The 22,977-nt window shown below is 35.4% G+C and overlaps 2 protein-coding genes across 2 annotated transcripts in view; one reads left to right on the top strand and one right to left on the bottom strand.

Moving 5' to 3' along the window:
- The first annotated feature begins 372 nt into the window (after positions 1-372).
- On the top strand, positions 373-10,310 carry LOC126762094 (probable serine/threonine-protein kinase clkA). Its single transcript, XM_050478599.1, has 6 exons — positions 373-490; positions 649-764; positions 7,488-7,570; positions 9,009-9,154; positions 9,701-10,030; positions 10,100-10,310. The coding sequence occupies exons 2-6, from the start codon at positions 695-697 to the stop codon at positions 10,218-10,220; spliced, it is 750 nt and encodes a 249-aa protein (XP_050334556.1). The 5' UTR covers positions 373-490; positions 649-694; the 3' UTR covers positions 10,221-10,310.
- Positions 10,311-12,951: 2,641 nt separating this feature from the next.
- Positions 12,952-22,977, bottom strand: part of LOC126762253 (uncharacterized) — a 29,019-nt gene continuing 18,993 nt past the window's right edge. Inside the window, exons 15-21 of the mRNA XM_050478907.1 lie at positions 17,165-17,679; positions 16,948-17,106; positions 16,596-16,886; positions 16,347-16,533; positions 16,020-16,267; positions 13,513-14,637; positions 12,952-13,441 (exon numbers count right to left, since the gene is read on the bottom strand). Of these exons, the coding sequence (XP_050334864.1) occupies positions 13,138-13,441; positions 13,513-14,637; positions 16,020-16,267; positions 16,347-16,533; positions 16,596-16,886; positions 16,948-17,106; positions 17,165-17,679 (2,829 nt within the window). The 3' untranslated portion in view covers positions 12,952-13,137. The remainder of the gene's footprint in view (positions 13,442-13,512; positions 14,638-16,019; positions 16,268-16,346; positions 16,534-16,595; positions 16,887-16,947; positions 17,107-17,164; positions 17,680-22,977) is intronic.

Below are 22,977 nucleotides of genomic sequence, written 5' to 3'. Positions count from 1 at the left end.
ACACTAAAGAAAGAGAGCAAATCGCCTGCGGAAATCCAAATTTTTTCTTGAATCTTTAATTTTTGTGCTTGAGGCATATGTGGTTGTCGCTTGATGATATTGCCCACACGAGCTTCGTTGCGCACTGAGAATTTTGCGGTTGAAGAGCACTGCTTTCGCCGCACAACAACTGCCACTTCAACTCCATTTCTCCAATGCAAAAACAACGACTTACGCGCATAAATAATATTTGTCGAATCTTCACTTGCCAATATGTGTGTTTATATATATACATATATATATGTATATGTGCTTTTTGTTGAACACCGACAGATCGGCTCTAATGCTAGGCATTCGTGCTGGTCGTGTTCAAGAATCAACTTAACTCGAACCTACGGGCAGACACATCAGCTGGAAGCGTCTATAAAGCCGCTGCGTACACGGTGTTGGCAGTTTAGTCGTTCATCTGCCGCGTGTGCCGTCACATTCTGTGTGCTGTGGTAATTAGCAAGTTCGTATCTTAAATCTTTCGTTTAACTATTTGTTTATTGTTGCAAACTTTAGCGTGAATTTTGTACGAAATTATTGAAAAAATAAATAAGAATAAATAAAAGAGGCGTGCATAATCGCCAATGCCAATCTAATGAGCGTGTTTGTTTATTTTTGTAGATATATAAATTTATTATAATAAATTGAAGTGGGAAGAACCGAAAATATGCAAGTTTTTGTTGGATGCGCAATTATCGTGGTGGCGTCAGTATTTGCCACCGCATCAGCTGAAGCCGGTGAGTAATCTCTGCAGCATTGCTGGCAGTTAAAGCATGAATTTATTTTTAAAGTTATTGCGAAGTGTTTTTGTGTGTGTGTCTGTGTAAATTTCCTCATAATAAGCCATAACACGAAGTGGTATTTAAGAACTTCTATCTTTCTAATTTTTAATTCTCGGATTATTTTCTTTTAATATTCGCTTACGAATACTGCAGCGCTCATCTCCATTACATCATCACCATTTTTGGGGTTTACCAGCGTTTAAGGCAGTTCTTAAAGCTTTTGCTTTTGAGCAATTGCTGCTTTGTACTCGTGTCGAGCAGCAAGTTCAAAGTAAGCTCATCAAGTTCAAGTGTATTAACACTTGGGAAATTAGCATTGGCGTGTTAAGATAATTAAGATGTATTGATTATTAATCATACATAGTTTCCGTGTATTTTATAGAAACTTGTTATATAATATAGAGGAAAATATTCGTCATAATAATTAATAATGGAACCGCGAATTAAAATTAAATTGATTATTTTTCAATAAAAATAATAATGCATAAATTTAAAATAATACCTTAAATTATTTTTTTTAGTCAAATTAATTATTAATCGCTAAATTATGAAGATTGTTCATACAGTTGTCTACATAACTTCAGTCTATTAGTTTATTCTTTGTATAATGAAAACCAAGTCGTTAACAATGGCTTTATTATATTCATTATTATCTTAAGAGTTGCAAATAATGCATTGAAAATTAATTGAATGAACATTTGAATTAATTTTTTTTTTTGTACACCCGAAAATCTTAATTAAAACTCATTTTTAAATTCCTAATCCCAATTACCACATTGAAAATTTAAATTTTTTTTTAATATAATCAAGAATACCAAATTGGTAATCCCAAGTTTATAAGAAAAAATTAAAATAAAAATGTTTTGATTTTACTTTTTTTGTGCGCAATGAAACACAGTATCGTTCACTATTCAATCTTATATTTATTAATTTTCTTGGGAAAAATTAAATTAAGTTTAAAAAATTTTTATTAAAAAAATTATTAATTTTTCAAATTAAAAAATTAAATTTTTAAAACAAACTTAATTTTTAATAATTTGAAACTTTTGATTACATTTTAAATTTTAAATTATCTTCAAATAAATTTAATTTTTAATCCTAAATTTTAATCAAAATTAAAAAAAAATTAAAAGTTAAATCTTTTTAATTTAATTTAATTTTTTTAATTTTTTAAAAGTTAATTTTTAATTCTAAATTTTAATTAAATCTAAAAAAAGATTTTAAAAGTTAAATAATTAATATAATTTAATATTTTAAACGTAATTTAATTTTTTAATCCTAAATTTTTATTAAAATTAAAAAAATTAGATATTTAATTTAATTTAATCTTTTAAAACTTAATTTTTAATCCTAAATTTTAATTAAATTTAAAAAAAGATTTTAAAAGCTAAATAATTAATATAATTTAATTTTTTAAAACTAAATTCAATTTTTAAATACTTAATTAATTTTAAATTTTAAAGCTTAACTTAATTTTTAATTCCAATTTTTAATAAAAATTAAAAAAATATTAAAATCTAAATCTTTAATTTAATACAAAAAAATTAAATCTTTAATTTATTTAAATTTTTAATTTTAATAAAATTTAAAATAACATTTTTGGTTAAAAATTATATTTTAAAATTTGTATTCCGTTTTTGGGCAATTACGAATTAATTTTTCAATTTGAAAAACCCTAAATCAGAATTAAAAATTGAAAATCTGAATTTCATTCCAAAAATTTTTAATTAGCAAATTGGCATTATTTGTAAAAGTTTAGTTATTAAATTTTCAAAATAATTTAAATTTATTTTCTGATTTAAAATTGTCCTGTTTTATCCCTTTTCGTTACAGTTTTTTATTTAAAATATAGGTTTTTGTTTATAAAAAGATATTTTATCAATTTTTGTACTCTTGCAATATGTTGGTACAGAGTATAATAGTTTTGTTCAACTAATGGTTGTATGTATCACTTTAAACTAATCGAGATAGATGTATGGTTATGTATATTAAATGATCAGGTTGACGAGAAAAGTTGAAATCCGGTTGATTGCCGTTGTAACTTGAGTAAAAATTAAGATATCTTAATGAAACTTGAGACTCATGTTCCTTGGAGGAAAGAGTTTGTAGATGGGCGAAATTAGACCACGGCCCCGCTCACAAAACGAGATTAAGAAAAGCTTACAAGTTTGCTATAACTAAGAACTAATATAAGATAAAGAAGAATACAGAGGAATGCAGAAGCAAGGGACACCTGTGTGCTGAAAATTTTGAAAAATTTGACGCTGTCCCACGCTCTAATAGGTTTAATGTAAATACTTCTTAGACCACCACAGCTACAATAGCCAAATTCGCTCGAAGTCTCCCTAACTCAAAGTTTTTTTTTGATTATCCTGTATATACAATTGCTTGGATTCCTATCCACTGGTTGACGTTTTACACCTTAAACTACATTGCATGAGCATAAAATTTTCGGCTGCACCCGACATTATTTTCCTTACTTGTTAATTCTGGCTTTGGTAGTTTCCATTTTTTAATTCCGACCTTTCATTTAAAAAAGGAAATTAATTAGAAAACTGGTAATTATCGTACCTTTATATTCGTAATATATATTATTATTGTAAATTACAACTTATTTTTTACCGCCCACCAAGCTTTTTGTGTTGTAGATGTCTTTGATTTTTGGAAAAACCTTGTTCATTTAATTTTTCAATCAATAATATTGTCATGAACTCGATAATGAATGATGACAAGATATAATTTTTGTGATAATAACAACAATTATACGCTTTATTGCGGTAGAGGTTTCCAATGTCTAAGCTTCATCAATGAATCAGCTGCGATTGCTCACTTCAAGGTTCGTTAGACAGATTCACGCGCCGTAGTTATTTGCCTGTACACCTTTTTATTTTTTGCAAAGTGACTGCTTCTGAAATAATGTCTTCTTTTGTGAAATAATTCAGTGTGGCCTAAAAAACAAAATATTTATAAAAAATAATTAATTCTTCGATCATTACCTGAGATCTAAAAAGATCGTGTGATAATTTCAAGTTGATCGGTGAAACCATTGCTGTGACATTTGCTTGGGCGACTAGGAAAAGGAAAACAGGAGTTCAAGAACAAAGTATCACAAGTTTTTCCGTAACCGTTTGTCGGATTAACTTCAAATTTTTGAACAATATATCTAAATAAATGTATCAAATGTACAAAATCGATTTTATGAAATTCACAAGTGGTTATATATGTATGTAGATGGTACTTTTAAAAATTTACTATTTACTATTCAGAACCAGCTCCCGTTCCTTATATATAGTTATAGAGATATCCATAAGTTATTTGACTAAAAGTCAGATTTGCAATTACTCGTATCTCATGAGACAGCAATAGAATATCTTCATTAATACAAAAAATTGTTAATACTACTACATCATATCCCTCTAATGCATTGCTTATAAGGGCTTTCCAACATTTCGCTGCCGGCTAATGTAGGGAAAGGGTAATATAAAGTTAAGTCTTTGCTTTTTGAATTTGTTAAGGAGACTGCTGTCGTATATGGTAGATGATCGACTAGTTTATAGGGTAAGTCCTTCTAACATTTGCACTGAGTGACGTTGCGTTTTCGTGCAAGATTAGAATTTGCAATTTTAATGATCTTAACTACCCTATTTAACTTCATTTAAAGGTTACCCAACCTAATTTCATTTTCATCATCCACGTCACGTTTGCCGGTTCATAATTTAATTGAGCAAAACGTGTTAAGCTTTGAGATATTCATTGGTTCAAATAACTTTAAGTTTAACTTTGTTTATGTTTGGCTATGAATTATGATTATGACGCGAAAAAGTAGTGTTTAGTATATTGTATTCGATTCGACATCGGTTACATAATAATTGGTATAATTTCTATGTTCATTAGGGTGAGATTAATATATTTTCTTTTATAAATCAAACAACATACCCTCAAGATCCAATTTGAACTGGACTGTTACTTTTACAATGCGCTCGTAAATCGAACCGATACATAATTTTCCCCTAGATTGGTGGAATCTTTTGTATAGTAGTGTGAAATATCAAATGAAATAACGGCTACGGAATCGTTGAAAATGTTACGAAAGTTGTTTGGGGAGTTAACTTTGCTTGAAAAACACTGTCCTGGTATTGTAGAGATACTGTAGGCAAAAAATAGTAAGACTTTGTTCATAATTTTAAAATTCTTAAATTATTCTTCACAATATTTATCGTCCCCTCAAAGTAATCCCCTTTGGCCCCAATACATTTGTGCCAACGTTATTTCCAATATCAATATCCGGAATATCAATATCCGGAATAAGCAATACGTATAGCGATTCACGTTTAATGTCATTATACTTAAATAGTATTCTTTGTTCACAGTTTGACTGGTCGGAAGGAATTCGGAGTGTACCACACCTCGGAAACCGAATAAAACTGCCGACCCTGTTTTTCAAAAAATTGAGCGAGTTTTCGGAACCAATATTCGGCTGATTTCATTTCCACTTCCGATCCAAATGATCTTTCAAAATGTTTCATGACATTCTGATTGACGTGTTGATTCATCAGTTAACGATGTTTTTCGATGTCCAGTTTGGAACCAATCATGTCGTTCGTCGTTTTCAAAATGGTTTTCTCTCCTTCCGATATTCCAACGATGCCAGTAAGGTCTCTTATTATTAAGCGTCGATTCTCAAGCACCAATTCCTCTATTTAATTGAAGTGTTAATCATCAGTTGATGTTGATGTCCATCCTGGATGTGGTTAACACGTTCTCGATCCTCTTTGAATAATTTGTTCCAAAGAAAAATACATGCTCGCGACACAAAACTATCACCGAAGGTCTTCTCCAACATCTTGAACGTTTCGGCACCAGAAATTTGATTCTGCGCACGAATTTTAATGAAAGTTTTTGTTGAATAATTTTATTCTTCGTGTTAAACACCCCGATTGGACTTTTCGCTCAGCTAATCATATATTGGACACTATGATTATTTTGATTAATTTTCATTTTGTCGACTCATAAAAAAACCCCACGGGAGTCATCGCTCAGCTATTGTTTTTGTAACATGAGTCCAATAACCCAATATAAAAATCACCAGACAAATTGTGTGCGTCGTAAACAAAGAACCAAATACACACAAACTGATATATGGGGGTCAAACTTCACACGAACATAAAAAAGAGGTTGTACCAATGCAACAAAGCCGTTTTTTTAATTCGGTTTTTTTATCTTTCTGCTTATATCATATCTGCTTATATCTGTTACTTTTAGTACTGATATGTATATTTACTCCTATATAGGAAACCGCTCATTTTCATGTCGTTAAAAAAATAAATTAAAAATTTTTAAAAGCTTGATTCATTCTTATCGCTCACCTTAATGTACTACATATGTATGTATATATGTGTGTATGCAAACACCTGTACAGTGGTGTAATCAACACGTCATTTACGTGCTAATCGCCAATTACATTGACTAAGTTTTATTACAAACTTGAAAATCTACTCAGCGATTATATAGAAAACAATAAAAATGATTCAAAGGAAAATGAAGCATTTCAGCGAATAAACTCAATGAATTTGCAATTAAAGAAATCCGCTTCAACGCACAACTAGAATATAAAAAATCGTTTTCCACTGAAATAAGGTATTTATATACATATGTATGTTCCATTAAAATAAGTTCAGTCTCCTATCATTCTTCAGAATCAAAACTAAAATATATACTCTCAAATAAGAGGAATCATTATAGTAATGAGAACACTAAAAAGCAATCGTAAAATGCGCATTGTGTTCTTTCAGTCTCATTTAAGTACCTGCTGCCATATGCCGTTATTTATAAGTGCAATTAAAACGGTAGATTGCTAAAGATTCTTATAAATGTTTGCAAAAACAAAATTAAGCGCTGAAACAATGGGAAAACAATGAATTGAACGCAAACTTTCTATGTTCCATGGACTTTTGTGCGATGCCAAGAGCAAGACAAGAAGACCGAGACAAAATTTCGAGAGCTTAGAAAGTTTGAAAATCACCGAAATAACAAAAAAAAAAATAACTTGTAGATTGTTTTGCGATGGGCTACTTTCGCCACTAAAGCGTATCAAGCGCTCGTATGAGTAAATCTAAATTATGGGGTTTTCGCATTTTCTTTTTTGTTTTGCTTCTTAATTTGCCGTTTTTTGTTTATAGCGAACACTATAATTTGTATTTGTTGTATTTGGCTGTGTTTTTGTTGCCAAAACGAAATAGAATTAATTAACAATAGCGAGAAAAACGATAAAAACATAAAAATATTGTAATCAAAGCAAAGCAGCTTAACTAAAGCCAAAAACAACAAAGAAAACGCAAAAAAACTTTGTATAAACACAAACATACATATGCACAAGCAAATAAAAAAATCGCACACGCGTGTGTGCTTTTGAAGCGCTTGTGGCTTTCTGGACTTTCGTAAGCTGTTCAGCCGGTAGTGGACTTGGCATTAAAAATGCTGAAAATTTGTATAAAAAGCAGAATTTATAATTAAAAGATTTGACGTCACATGCTATCCATATAAGCTGCCGTTTGTTAAGAAAATACGCGCATTGTTGTATAACCTCTACGCAGGTTTTCATATTAAAATCAAACCTTTAACTTTCAATGTAAATTTTTTAAAACTAAAAGTGTTATTAAATACATTTCTTGTTTACAGATGCTGGTTTCTTCATACCGAAAGCCTTTTACACGCTCGATGCTGAGGGCCACAAAACACAGCCTCATCCTGTGAGCCCACATGTAAGTATAAAAAACCATCCATGAAATGCTTTAGGGGCACATCCACACTGGTAGTCTAAAAAGCCGATTTCTGGCATTAAAAAAAATTTACATTATGCATTTTTTTTTTAATTTAAATGTATATTAATACACAGTAAAATTCTGGTAGAAAAGAAGAACTATTTTTCGAGTTGTATCCGATTTCCGAAGCGCTAAAAACTGGTCCTTCGCTGATGCGGTGATACAAGCTTTCTCTGTGCAGCAAACCTAAAAAAAAAATTCTTTTCCAGAAGCAATGATCCATGATCAATTTCAAAAAAAAAAAAAAAAAATGATAAACTGTTGGCGTTTTAAAAAAAGTCGGTGTTTAGCCAAAATTTTGGTTGTTTTTTTCCTACCAAAAATCGATATTTGAATATTTCAAAGTAATTGGTAGGTTTTAGTATGTAGAACTACATACATAAAAATTGCTAGTGTTCGAATTATTTGTCTCCGAATAATCACTCAAGCAAATTTTAAAAATGTAGTTTTGAAGAAAAACCGTTTAAAGATAAACTGATGGTGCTGATTGAGCTGAGTAGCTGAATTTTTAAGATAACGATTTAAAATTTAAGTGTGTTTTGTTAAAATATGATATATATTTTAATTTTAACTGTTAAGTTAGGTTAGGTTAGGTTAGGTTAGGTTTCAGGCTGATCTCTGTGACATCGAGCACGTAGATTTCATTTACATAGTTGAAACACGGTTCCCTTGTGATGCCAAAACTCCTATCGAAAGATCGAAGACTTTCAGCTATCGACAAAGCATCTTGAGTTCATAATAAAACTATTCTTCTATAATGTCGCGTATGAGGGAAATGTTCTACGGATCACTCTCCACAACTTTGCTTAATATAGCCCATAGTATATGGATCTAAAACCGGTACGAGCCAGTGATTTTTAAGGCGAATCAACTCGCTCTAAACCGCTCTTATGTATACATACATAGATATATGCCGAATGCGGAGTGTTTAGTTAAAAGTCATAAGTTAAGACGACATGAGCATTGCTGCGGGCAAGTGGTTCAATGAATCTCCTTTGTTTTACGAACCTAATTTTTGATAAGTGTTCCATAAGCTCGCGCGAAGATTTATCGTTTAGTCTTGCACCGCAAATGAAAGTGCTCTTTCTTGAAAGCTCCAGTATGAGCTTGCTTTGGAATTGTAAATAGTTCTCAGCGCTATCGTTTGCTTGTAAAAATAGTTATTGTAATAAAATCACCTTCTTGATCTGGAAAAATCAGTTGTTTCGTTGGTTTTCTAGCGATGCTATTGCAATAGTTTTGAAGAATTTCTACCAATAACTGTTAGTTTGGAAACGACTCAAAGCTAGAATTACTTTATCGGTTAGTTTTGAAACTGGGATGTTGCACGTTAATTCAAAGTCATTATTCATTGAAATTGTTGTATTATTCTTCACAGACTGCTCAGTATCTGCGCCGTTTGCGTCGTCAAACTTTCAGTTCCTCATCATCTTCGTCGTCATCATACTCGTCATCTGGTAATGGACGTCCTATTGTTTTTGGTCATGTTAGTACAACTTCAAGCAATCCTAGTGGAACCGTGAGGTAAGTAAAATCAAGTTGATTGGGAAACATTTGTGGAAATTAATGTTTGGTATGATAGATGTTTTAACTTAATTAGTTTGCCAAAGTTATGAGATCTAGATCGGTCGTTTCTTGCAAATAACCGGTCAGTCTTAGATAATTTTTTTGACGTAACTACATAAAAAGTAATCCACAGTGCGAAATCGCAAGATCAGGGTAGAAAATTGACGGATGGGATTTAAAATGACGTAGGTATCCCAAAAGTCGGGAATTAAGTGTCTTTACTTAAATGTTACTTATCAAAGTCTTAGTTATAAATGTGAGAGACTAGTTTTCACTTTGCTCTCAAGGAAATTCTATTTTTTCTAAAAATAAAATTATATAGTATATCTGTATACGTAATACATTCAAGCAACCTGGTTTATATTTGGAGAAGGGCTGCTGTAGTTGAGACAATTTGAGAGTTTTTGCATTAAAAAATATGTGTACCCCATATATAAAGTTTATTGGAAGAAATTATTTCCATACGTTTTGAATTTGTTTGTTTGCTTCTTATATACTTTTCAGCATAAGCCAGCGCTTTGGTGACGATGGCAGTTCATCGTATTCACACAATACACCCAATTCGGCTGTTTACTATCCCACGGGAAATAGCGGTGGTTATAGCGACGACTATAACAATGGTCAATATGATAGTAGTAGCAACAACTACAACAATGGTCAATATGACGCTAATAGCAACCAGTATGGTAACTATGATGACAATACAAACGCTGGTAATTACAACACTGTACCACATTATTCATCGGTCTCTGCTTCTTCATCATTGCAATCCAACGGCGGTCCGGTCGTCTTCAAAACCGAACAGTCAGTGACATCGAATAAGGCAAACCCTAAGTATGTGCTGCCTCGTTTCTTAAATTCTTGAGTTGAGTTAATAAAAAATATCATTTTTCTTTCCTAAAGTGTTCAGAATCGTTTCGGTGGTGATGACACACCTCAAACGGTCAGCAAAACAGTATCCACTACCGGTTACATTGACGAGAAGGGCGTTGTACACTCGAAGACAACCACCACAAAAAATTAACTTAATATAATTGAATTTTTAATTTAGTATTTTTATTTTTTTTATTCACATAAATTTTGTTCGCAATAAAATAGATTTATTTTGAAAACATTTGATTGTAGCAAGTATTTTCAATGTCTGCGGAAGTATCTGGTAACCAGATTTTGTTTTTGACCATTTTATAAATAACAAATAAGGAACACAAGAGAGAAAAGGCAGTCGTCGTTTGAAATTGTTGGCTGAAAAGTTCGCATACAGGCTGATATATCGATGGCACAACCAATAATAAAACCAAATGATTTTTAGTTAGCCCCTACATTTAAAAGATACTTGTACAAATTTAAGACCTGTCTGGCTATTAGTTCGTGAGATATATAATTTTGAATGAAGTGAAGCTCTAAAGAGAAAGTTATCGATGAAAACATCAAAAAACTCTCCAAAATAATTTCGAATGCCCGTAAAATGAAGTTGTTCGAGATAGCTGAGACTCTTAAGATATCAAAGGAAGGTGTTGGTGAAAACTCTGTGCAAAGTGGATGCAGCGCGAGCTCACCATCCATCAATAACAACAATGAATTGATGATTCTGAGGAGTGTTTGAAGCTGTTCTAATATAATAAAACTGAATTTTTGTATCGATATGTGACAATGGATGAAACATGGCTCTATCAGTTCACATCGGAGTTCAATCGACAGTCAGCCGAGCGATTCCAAAGCGTAGAAAGACATAAAGATCGGCTAGAATGGTTATAGCATCAGTATTTTAGTATAGGTTAGGTTAGGTTAGATGGTTGATCTAGAGAGATTGCTCGTGGACTGCAGTTCTTTGTGAAGCCTTAGATAAGAAGAACTTCTGTGTTTGAACTTATAAATTAGCCGGTAGGCAATATAAATTTACACAGGCATTTAATTTCGATTCCCGCCAGTTCGGTGGTCAAGAAGGAAGTGTTGAGTTGATTCCACCTCTCCACCAACCTACCTTCAAGCTTTAACCCATCCGTAAAGAAGCTCCTTGCCCCCTTTCCTCAAACGGCTTTTTCCTAGCCACATCTCTCTCGCCGGTATAAGAAAGAGCCGTTAAAGCTCAGTTTGGCGACTCCATGATCCAAGTGATACGGCATGAAGTATAAGTGTGTGAGGATTTCTGAGAATTATTTTAGAAACTCAGATTCTCTGAGTCTGATAGAAACTTTCGCAGCCATACACCATCCGGTAATATCTATGGGCACTGTGTGCAAGATGGCGTTAAGTGCCATGTTTGGAGTGGACCTTAGTGCAACACACATGCTGATGAGCGCAGCCCATTGAACGCTCTTGAGTTTCTTTGCAAGTGAAGTCTTTTCCACCACATAAATACTCCCTAGAACATAGTGGGATTAATTGATGATGTCGTAGACTCAGATGACCACTCAGATGACCACTTCTGCAGCAGTATAAGGAAATCAATGCCTTTTCGATATTCGGCTTCCATGAAAGCATCCTATCCAGGATGAGCCCTAGATATTTTACTGTATCCCCCGGTTGCAGACGGATATCTACCACTTGCGGCAGCGGTGCCAACGATAGCATCGGCATGCTCTTGGTATAATATTCATCGACTATCTCTAAGTGCAATATATTTCAAGCAGAAGTCAGCATTCAATTCCAGATTTAGCATCTAAGTGGACAGCCAAACGGCAATCAATGTTATGTACTATATAATATCGCTTTACATATCAGCCCGAAGCGGAGAGTGTGGACTTCACTTCTACTGTCAGGTCACAAAGGTAACGGGGGCAATAAGATAGGGACGAGATTATTAAGGGTGGTGTACGACTGCCACCCGAAAACGTGATGGACATTAGCAAACCCGTGCAATGTCTACCCGACGATTTGGCCAAAAGCATGGCAAGGAATATTAAAAATCGATGGAACAATCTTTCTTGAGTGCAAAACTGGAAAATTTATACGTAAGACGTTAGGTCAGAAATATACAAAGCTCCTACTGGTATTCGATAGAGGGAATGTTAGGAACATGACTGAAATTCTCACTGGTTAGAGTTTGGTGGCGGCACATGACTGCAGATAGATCGAGGAGACTGCAGGAAATGTCAAGAGCAAGACACCAGGGAAGCAATGGGGCGTCTCTTGCGTACTTGTCCCGTATTGGCAAGGTATCGCTAGTGAGGTAGTCTTTCTATTGAAATTCGACTCAGGTTCAGGCATCTTTAAGAATGACAGGTTATTATTGACTAAATAAATGCACTCCATTTGGTATTGCACTCCATTTGGTATTGTAATTCATTTGGTATCGCTAAGGACCAGCTGGTCTATGCTTAGCTCATTAGGCTATCAAACTAACACAATCTAACCCACGGAGTCGTAGTTTTGCTTCAAAGAGGCGTGAGATAGTTGAGCTTAGGTGAGTATGTCATATCCTACATGAAATATTGGGCATGATAAGGCTACTGTGATGGGACATTATTTACGATGACTAGTTAGAGAAGGAGAAAATGAGCACAGAACTTTACTATGCATAATTGCTGGTTTTCAGAAAAAACTATGACGACACATTTGCTCACATCTCTACCATACGCTCGACTAAATTATTTCAATTAGGCTACAAAATGTTGCCCCATTTTAGTACTTTCCGGATTTGGCTCACTCTTCTCTTTTCTACTATTTTTAGGCGGATTGAAGGAGCTGGAACATCGCTGCGTTAACTGTATTAAGTTAAAAGGAAATAAAGAAGAACGGAATGAAATAATAAAAAATAAATAAAAGCTTAAAATATATTTGAGCAATATTCAGACAGTTCTAATTATACCCAAAGTATCGGTTTTATGAAAACGAAGCTGTGAGCTGATAATATTACATTAAAAAGGTCAAGTCTCAAGTAAATTACAAAAATAAAATGTCAACGTCGACAAATAAACACAAAAGCAACATAAAAAAACTAATTAACAGCACGTGTAGAAAAGTCCATGGTTAAGACTTATGGCGATAAACGAAAAAGCAGTTAAGCTGCTTATAGACGCCGCATTCGATTTTTTCAAGTATTTGATAAGTCTCGGTAAACGCGTCTCCGCCCACTTTAAGTTAGTATCCACCACGTAGATAGCATGGTGTAGTTTCGGTACGGAGCTCTCAAAGAGTGTGCCATTTGTCTTCACAAAATCTTCCAATAATTTCTTCTGCTCGTGTGTGGTCAGGTAATTTGCAATGTCACTGATCAAATTGGCGGCATTCGAATAGCCGCCCACTCTATAAGATAAAGAAAATAAATTATAAAAGATGGTGCTTAATTTTTTTTTTTTGTTATAAAAGAAACTTACATTTCCGCTATCTTCTCGATGGAGTTAGTGAGCATAATGAATATAGATCGCACGTTGTCCGGATTCTGTGTATACATCGACGTAATTGCATCCATAGCGTATTCCTTTGGTATAAGGCCACTGATAATCTTATCAAAATGATATTCGTACAAGTGTCCAGTGCAGCCCATGGCGCGTACTAACTTCTTCTTCTCACTAATCAGTTTTTCATCGTCGAACCTGTTTTTCAACGTTTGATAGTAGGCAAATGTCCCTTCTCTCGTCGCACTGCAATAGAATGTTTCGCGGAAATCTGGAGCCGGTTTTGTGCCAGACTTCTTGAACTTATCAAATAGTAACTGAGCTCGCTTATCACAATCGAATAAATGATATTTACATGCCCAGCTAATGACCTCATTCCGATTATATGTATCGAGGATGGTGAGATTAGTCAGCGTAAATCCCAAATGTGTGTAGACCTTAACCATAGTGACATTTAGAAATTCGGCAAAATCCTTTTGCTGCTGTCGCGTTAAACGTTGTGTTACACGCGGTAAATTCGTGAACGTTGCATGCCAGGGCAAGTAGTCTGTTTCATTCGCTAAGTACTCCAAAAACTGAAATACCATCGCGTAGTCCACCATGGAGACGCGTGCAAAATTGAATAAGTCATCGATTAGCTGGGCACGATTTGCGGCTGGTATTTCGCTGTGGTGCGGTTCCATTAGCGCCGCTTTAATATTAAACAAAGTAGTTCTGTCGTAGAAGACGCGGTAGTAGTTGGATTGAAACAGATTGAAGATGATCCATTTGAAGGGCTTGTCAAAGCTAATGGTCATGTTGTCGACTTTCCAGAAATAAAAACGTGGAAAATTATAATTGCTGAAATCTCGTTCATGGTCTGTGGCATAGCTAATTGGTATGGCATAGGTGAGTGACTTGTTACTACCATCACCGGAGTCATACAGGAAGCGTTTCTGCGTCAGCGTAACGACACCTTCCACGCTGGCGTTTACGAAGAGTACTGGATATCCAACCTGTTCGGTCCAATCGTAAAAGAACTGGTCCAAATCTATAGGCGTGGCGGTGAGCCAATTACTTTCGATGTGTTTAAATAAGTCTGCTGGCGTGGTGCTTTTATATAGACTATTCATGAAAATGAAAGATATAAATACATATGTATACATACATACATATATAATACAGAATTATAAAGGGTATTTTTATGGGACATATGGTTTTTAAGAATAAACAAAAACGCATTTAAAAGCTGGCTGACAGTGGCAGTGTTTGAAATTCAATGAAAAGATCCGACGACTAACAGAAAGTTTGACGACCTGAGCACACTTTTATAGAACCACCAGCCTGCTGAACGGCAGTGAAAACATAACCCCAATCGATGACCATGGAGCCGACTATCCATTGACCGATCAGGTGAAGTTCGAGTAGCAATTACCCGTCTGTAGAACAACAAAGCGGCGGGAGCCGATGGATTGCATGCCGAGCTATTCAAAACCGGCGGCAAAGAATTCATAAGAAGCATACACCGGCTTCTTTATAGAATACGGTCGGATGAAATTTGGGTTTGGTAATGAACGAGGGCTAGACGCAATATATCCTGTTATCAAGCAAACAGTCGTCGCACACTCAACTTGGCTCCCACTTCTCTGTTATCAGTCATAACTGCGAAGTCGTAGATAATTTCGTCTATCTTGGAACCAGTATTAACAGCAACAACAATATTAGTCTCGAAATCCAACGCAGAATAACACTTGGTAAGAGGTGCTGCTTCGGACTGAGTAGACAATTGAGAAGTAAAGTACTCTCTAAAAACAACAAGTAAGTACAAAAACTAAATTCTACTAGTCACTCATCATCCACGTTCTGCTATACGGAACTGAGGCATGGTCGATGACTACAGCTAATGTGTCCCTCCTTACGAGTTTTCGAGAAAAAAATTCTGCGGAAGATTCATGGTTCTTTGCGCATTTACAACGGCTATGTTGGCTAAGCCATGTTATCGAATGGATGAAAACATTGTTGCTCTGAGAGTATTCGACTTAGTACCCGTCGGAGGAAGCAGAGTAAGACCTCCACTCCGTTAGAAAGACCAGGTGGAGAAGGATAATTTGAAATTTAGGGCCGGTTTAGGGCTGGTCGATTGGCCACCAAGATTATGAGACATCACACCATTAGACTCTTTCTTGTGGGGATATGTAAAGTCTAAAGTGTATGCGGAAAATCCTGCTTCGATTTAGGCCTTGGACCAAATATCACGCATGTCATTTCAGTTACCAGTCAAAATGCTCGAACGAGTATTCGAAAATTGGAATCAATGGATGGACCATCTGAGACATAGCCGCGGCCAACATTTGAAAGAGATAATCTTCAAAAAACAAATGACAAATAAATTTCTTTCGAAGAATAAGTTCTTTGAAAAATAAGGAACTTCGAAATGCATCATCCTTTATATGTATTTATATTTTTTATAAAGAGTTGTCTTCAAATGCTCTCCTTCAAATACTTACAATTCTTTAAGGTAATCCCTTATGGCTTTGTCAAAGTTCGGTTGCGTCATAATAGTGGCTATCATACGTATTATACATGCACCCTTTGTATAGGTGATAGTATTAAATTTATAACCAATTTCCGATGGTGCCTGTATTTCTTCGTCCGGACTGGTCAACGGTTGTGTGCTTCTAGAGGCGTCTAAACTCAATGCCAAATGCATTTCATTCACTACAAACTGATCAGCTAATCCATATTCATAGTAGAGCTAAAATAATGAATAAATTATGGCAATACAATAGCAACTACTTAGAATAATAAAACTCAGTGCGTTGGAGCTGTACTACCTTGTGTGCCATAAAGTACTCAAAGTAGCGCGCGAATGCCTCACTTAACCAGAAATGGTTCCACCAGTTGTATGTGACACTATTGCCGAACCACATGTGCGCAAGTTCATGGAAAATTATCGAGAGAGTGAACTGTTTGTTGGACCAGTCATCGGTGTAGCCTGGTTCGTGCACCAGCACATGCTCTCTAAAAATATCTTTTTATAAAAACTCAAGAATGGACAATTAACTTAATATTGTAGCAATTACTTGTAGATCATCAGACCCCAGTTCTCCATGCCGTTAAATGGAAAATTGGGCGCCGCTGCCAGCTGCATGTAAGATATCGACTTTTTATAAGGTATCTGCAAGTACTCGCTAAACGCTTTCGTCGCACGTTCGCCCACCTTATAAGCGAAGTCGGTCTTATTTTCATGCTCGACACGTGTTACTATTTTGTAAGTATCAGTGCCATGAGAAACGAACTCAGAAAGTATGAATGCAAATAAATAAGTAGGCATTGCTGGAGATGAACCAAAACGATCCCAAAAGCGTTCTTCACTGAAAATGTCAAAAAATAAATTTTATTTCCAAACAACAACTTGTTTTCCCACACACCCACCCATCTGTCGTAGTCTCCATTAATGCAGTATTGAAAACGGTATTGTAATTAGCTGGCCGACTCATTTCCAAGCTGAAGTGCGCTCGGAAGCTGGGCTCATCAAAGCAGGGGAATATCATACGCGCATTGATGGGTTGCGCCTGTGTTAGACCTACACATCTGCAAGGACATGCCAACAATTTAGTTCTCGTATAAATTAAAATTATTTTCCACCAACTTTTCCTCGCCGCTGCTGTCAGTGTAATTGACGTGGAAAAATCCTTTTTGATCGTTGCGTATTTGACCAATGTACTCGAGGTGTAGGAGATACAACCCGTTCGGCGTCAGCTCTTTCTCCAACTTCAGTGTTAATTTCTGTGCAGTTTCATCGTAGTTCAAGTCGGCGCTACCAAATGATTGTATGTGCCTTCCGGCATTTATGCCATTGTCAGATAGCGAAGCACCTGTGATTTCAAGTTGGTACGCATTCAAGGTAATTTCACTTACGTTCTCGCCTCTCACTCTTATTGTTATGAAAACTTCACCATCAACAGTGAAACGGTGCGGTCCATCCGAGACCAAGAGATATGGCTTCAATACGACTGTATATGACTCAGGCCGAATGTTTGTGTTCAGGCGATAGACAGGTTCGCCTTTGTAAGCGTTGACCGAAAGTATGTTGCCTAACGCCAAAAGCAGCAGGAGAGTTTTTACGTATAATTTCATTATACTATATATACAACTAAATTTAATTTTTTAACATAGAAACACAACACCTTAGAAAAAATATATTTCGTCAATTTTTACACGCAAAATCTTAAAAACGTTATATCTATAATCTGTATGTCTTTCACTATATTTACATGTGTTTTACTGTTTATTTATTTACCGACAAATAACAACAACAGAGCAACAAAACTTATACTATAAAAAAGAAGAGAAAAGAGGCAAGGATAACGCAAGTTGGAGCAGAACCAACCATTACGAGGGTAGTTCAATAAGTTAAGAGTGATCCATTTCAAGGAAACTCACTTTTTTTTAAGAAAAAACACAGAAACTTCAATTTTAATGAGGAATTTTTATGAACATTTGAAAGAACATTCTTTGGGATTTAGTTTTCGAAAATTATATTTTTCAAATGTTTCAAATGAAGGCCGCGGCTATATCTCAGATGGTCCATTCCTTGAGTTCGATTGACACGCGTAATGTTTTGCTCTAAGACCTGAATCGAAGCGGTCGAACGATCTTGGTGGGGAATCGACCAGACCAAAACGTGAAATAATCTACTCACCGAAGTGCTTTCTCTATAAATCTATTGATTGATGTGACGTGTATAAAGTGGCTCCGTTTTGTTGAAACCAAATGTCGCCAAATGTCGAAATTAATCAAAGTTGGTTATCATGGCGCGATAACGGTCGCCATTAACAGTTACGTTCTTACCGGCATCATTTTTTAATTATATATGGACCGACGATACCACCGGCCCACAAACCACACCAAACTGTTGTTTTTTCTGGTTGACAGGGCAGCTTTTGAATCTCTTTCGTTTGCTCTTCGTCCCAAATGAGGCAATTTTACTTGTTTACATATCCATTGAGCCAGATCGTCGTATCTTCTGAATGAAGCTATGTCGCTTGGGAAGGTCGAGCGGTTTCAGTTCTTTCACAAGCTGCATTTTGTATGCTTCAATTTGAGATCTCAACGTAAAATGCGTCAAGTCGTTCCATACGTCAGTCCGAGTTGCTGCGAACGGCGCCGAATCGACTCTCCACGGTCGTCGTGTACACTCTCAGATATCTCTTCTACATTTTCTTCACAGCGTGCTGGACGTAGTCTATTCGGTCGAATGTTATCCAATAATGTATGCTGGGTCTCAGGATTGGTGATGGTGGTGCTCAATAGGCCGATTATGTTGACCATAAGTTGAGTGAAATGAGCGAAACACATTCTTTTCAGAAAGTTAATTTTCGTTATAAAGTTGAACGATTTGTAAACGTTATTCAGGCGTAAGTCTTTTCATACTGGACAAAAATAACATGACGGCTTGGCACGACTCACGTGGGATCTGTAAAAAAAGGCTATTAAAAAAAGTACCTCTACTTGGATCACCTGTTACTCAGAAAAATTTACTATCGTGTGGTATAGTTTTTTTGGCGTCAACCGTGAAAATTTTAGCCAAATCGTTTTTGAAAGGGAATTCACGCAGTGAAATAAAGAAGCGCTTCGATGTGTCCTACTCTTCATCTTCGTAAGTGACCGTTAAAGTTTTTTAACGAGCAGTGGCACAGTTGATGAACCACACCAGGGTGCTTTGAAAGCAATTTAAGAAGAAAACAAAACGTTTTGGCTTTGGAAGCAGGTAAACCGAAGGTTTGCGAGACAGATGAAACAGTGGAATATCCAAAAGACCATGGTGGTCATATCCTTGAGCTCACTTCACAGTACTGTGTGGCGCTATTTAAGCGCAATCCAAAGAAGTTGCCGCATTGTTTGTTGTTTTGTGATCTCAATAAAACATATATCATTTGGTAAACACTAGAGAATAGTTGAAACACTGAACTTTACAAGGCATAGCGTTCTGTCGGCCAAGACCTTCCCATCATTGAGAAATATAATGACCATCTTTTCCTGGGATAAGATGTGATTAACTTCGACTACTTGGTGAAGATCAAAATGGTAATGGTCTCGTTTATATGGAATTATTAGACCGATTCGATAGTTGAACTCCAAAAAAGAACAGCCTCAGATGGTTTGATTCCAAACGTTAAACCGGCAGAAGTTTGGGTTAAAATTCGTATGTTATTATTGCTACGAAGGCCTATTTTGTAGACCTCCGATAAAAATTTTGTTCAGACGTGATCGGGCGAAATGTATTGAGTTAAAAATATTTTGAGGTGTTTGTAAAATGTTTTTTCAAACATGTCTGGCTTAAAGCCAGTTTTAATTCTTAGCTAAAATTTTAAACCAATTAAGTCCACGTCTTATAAACACTTAGCTTATGCTTAAGCTATATAATTTTTCTACCGAGTATTCTTTAAAATATTTGACTAAATAAAAATACTTGCCTTGGAATCCAGTCAAACAAAGGTATTGGTAGAAAACAAAAAATCCGATATATGATATATAATATTTGGGGGTCTTCTAAAATAACTGAAACTGTATCTTCCATTGACCGATGTACAAGGTGCGTTCCAAAGTAAACAGGACTTTAAAAAAACAACAGACCAAATGGTTTTTTCGGCAAAATCAATTTATTTTATTCAAAATAGTCTTCTTCTGCTGCAATACAGCATTTTGCAGGGTCCAAAAGCATGTCGAATGCGTGTTTTAACTCGTTAGCCGGTATGGCCGCTAGTATGACGGTGCAAACCTTTTGAATGGCTTCTACGTCTGCATAACGTTTTCCTTTCATGGGCAAATACATTTTTCCGAAAAGAAAGAAGTCGCACGGTGCCATATCAGGTGAATACGGGCAGTGCTTAATGGTTAAAATGTGATTCTTGTTCAAATAATCGGTTTAATGATGTCCTTCGAGTGTTAGATTCTGAGCAATTTTTGGTCGTCAGTCAATTTGTGCGGAACAAACCGTGCACACACCTTTCGTAAGCCCAAATGTTCGGTCAAAATGCGATAAATCGATGTTTTGGAGATATTCAAATCCATTTCGATGAATTTCAATGATGATTTCGGCTGAGTTTTGATGAATTAACGCACAGTTTCGATGGAATTTCTGCTGATCACGGATTTTAATTGGCCCACATGTTGATCGTCATTTATGTTCTCACGACCACTTTGAAAACGTTGAAACCCCTCGTGCACTCTACTACGGGATAAGCAATCATCGCCATAAACTTGTTTCATCAATTGAAATGTTTCGGTAAAAGTTTTACCAATTTTAAAACAAAATTTTATGTTGGCTCTTTATTCGAAACTCATTTTCACACCGATAACACAAACATATTGACAGATAGCAGATTCTAACACACAAGTCATATAGATAGGGCTACCAAAGAGCGCTAGATTCAAAAAGTTCTGTTTACTTTGGAATGTACCTTGTATAATGAGTAGAGTCAACCGTAAGGACGAAACAGCTCATTTTTATTAAAGGGCTGGTCAGGAGCATTAATTGTTACAGGTTTTTGCTTTGTTGATGACTTACTTAAAAGTCCATAACCTAACTTTGATCTCGATGTGCAGTTGTTCAAATAACGCACAGTGTTGATTGTTGTACTGTGCTCGAAGTAGTCGGAAAAAATTATTCCATATGCATCCCAAAAATTAATCGCCAAAGTGAACCGACTGTTATAATTTTAGGCGCTTCGGATGACTTTCTACACATTAGGTGGACTCAGTTGTTTAATGTTATAAACTTGTTTCATCCATTTTTTATTGCATTTCTCTCTTAACTAATAATTGAAGATCGATTGGTCAGTACTCTAAGATAAGAATATGTATTTCTAGACCCATCTCATCAACCACAAAGAGTTTTAGCATATTTTTACACTATAGTATCAAATGGACAAATGCAAAATTTCCAGCGAGTTTAGTTTCAGAGCGGATTGCTGTAAACTTTTCAGGAATTTTAAAACCGTACTTACAATGTGAATTTCTTTGCAACCCTTTCCCCTTTGAAATTTATGAGTGACTTTTTCGAATAATAACACCAATCTTAGTATAGTAGCAAGGAATAGAAGAATTCTATTGCAATTTTTAACCAAGTTATCGACTCAATGCTGGGAGGATCGATGAGATGGTTGAACATCCGAATACTAATTGTCTTACATTCTGATCATTTTTATACTCTTGCAACTTCTTGCTACAGAGTATAATAGTTTTGTGTATGAACCACCTAAACTAATCGAGAAAGATATAGAGTTAAATATATATAAATGATCAAGATGATAAAACGAGTTGAAAACCGAGTGACTGTTGTCCGTCCGTCCATGCAAGCTGTAACCTGAGTAAAAATTGAGGTATTTTGATGAAACTTGGTATTCGCATTCCTTGGCAAAAAAGTAAAGACGAGTTCGTAAGTGGACGTAATCGGAGCAATGCCACGAGATAAGGCTTTAAAACAGTCCACTTTTAGGTGAAATCACATATCTTCGGACCTACTCAACCGATTTCAACTAAATTCGGCACATAGCATTCCTTTGACATTTCAATATTATCGAAATCGGGCACCTACACCTACTTTCTACAAGTATATAACAAAATTGTAAATTCGTTTTTACCCTTTGCTGTTTGGCGCCAGTTGGAGAATCCAAGCGTAGTCAGGTCCTTCTCCATCTAGCCTTTTCGGAGCGGAGGTCCTGCTCTTCCTCTGCTTCCCCGGTCAGCTACTGCGTCGAATACTTTCAGAGCATTCATCCATTTGGTTTTTGTTCGTCAAGAGTGGACCTGACTTCTCAATTGCCTACTCAGTCCGAAGTACCACCTGTTGGTACTTGTGATTTTGCGTTGGATTTCTAGGTTGAAATTGTTGTTGGTATTAATACTGGTTCCAAGATAGACGAAATTATGTACGACTTGGAAGTTATGACTGTGAAGTGGGAGCCAAGAGGCGTGAGCGATGACTATTTGTTTGATGACAGGATGTATTTCGTCTTGCCGTCGTTTACTAACAGACCCACTTTCTTTGCTTCCTTATCAATTCTGGAGAAAGCAGAACTAACGGCGCGGTTGTTAAGGCCAATGTTATCAATATCATCATATAAAGATTTTCGAACTTCCGTGTGAGTTATTTTAATAAAATTGAGAGATCGTGTTTTCCTTATAACGGTTCATATTTATGCTTAGAACGAATAAATTCCGATGAGAATGATTAGACATATTATTGGTTCAAAATCTTAGAGAGGAAGCAAATATCTAGGCACTTCCTTCTCCACTGACACGCTTTTTGGGTTTTGCCTAGACTTCAAAATTACTTTTAGTTAAATAACTATTACATGCACTAGACTCGTCAATTTTTTATTAAATACACAATTTTCAAAATCTACAAGTTTAACAACCAACTTTGCTAAATAAATTAATAAGCTTTAAACCTAAAGA

The sequence above is a fragment of the Bactrocera neohumeralis genome, chromosome 2 (assembly GCF_024586455.1).
Source record: "Bactrocera neohumeralis isolate Rockhampton chromosome 2, APGP_CSIRO_Bneo_wtdbg2-racon-allhic-juicebox.fasta_v2, whole genome shotgun sequence".
NCBI classification, from domain to species: Eukaryota; Metazoa; Arthropoda; class Insecta; order Diptera; family Tephritidae; genus Bactrocera; species Bactrocera neohumeralis.
This window is presented reverse-complemented; position numbering and strand designations above follow the sequence as displayed.

Coding starts and splice junctions, on each gene's coding strand:
- LOC126762094 (XM_050478599.1), top strand. CDS start 695: ATGCAAGTTTTTGTTGGATGCGCAATTATCGTGGTGGCGTCAGTATTT. Junction 9,155..9,700: donor AATCCTAGTGGAACCGTGAG/GTAAGTAAAATC, acceptor TATACTTTTCAG/CATAAGCCAGCGCTTTGGTG. Junction 10,031..10,099: donor TCGAATAAGGCAAACCCTAA/GTATGTGCTGCC, acceptor TCTTTCCTAAAG/TGTTCAGAATCGTTTCGGTG.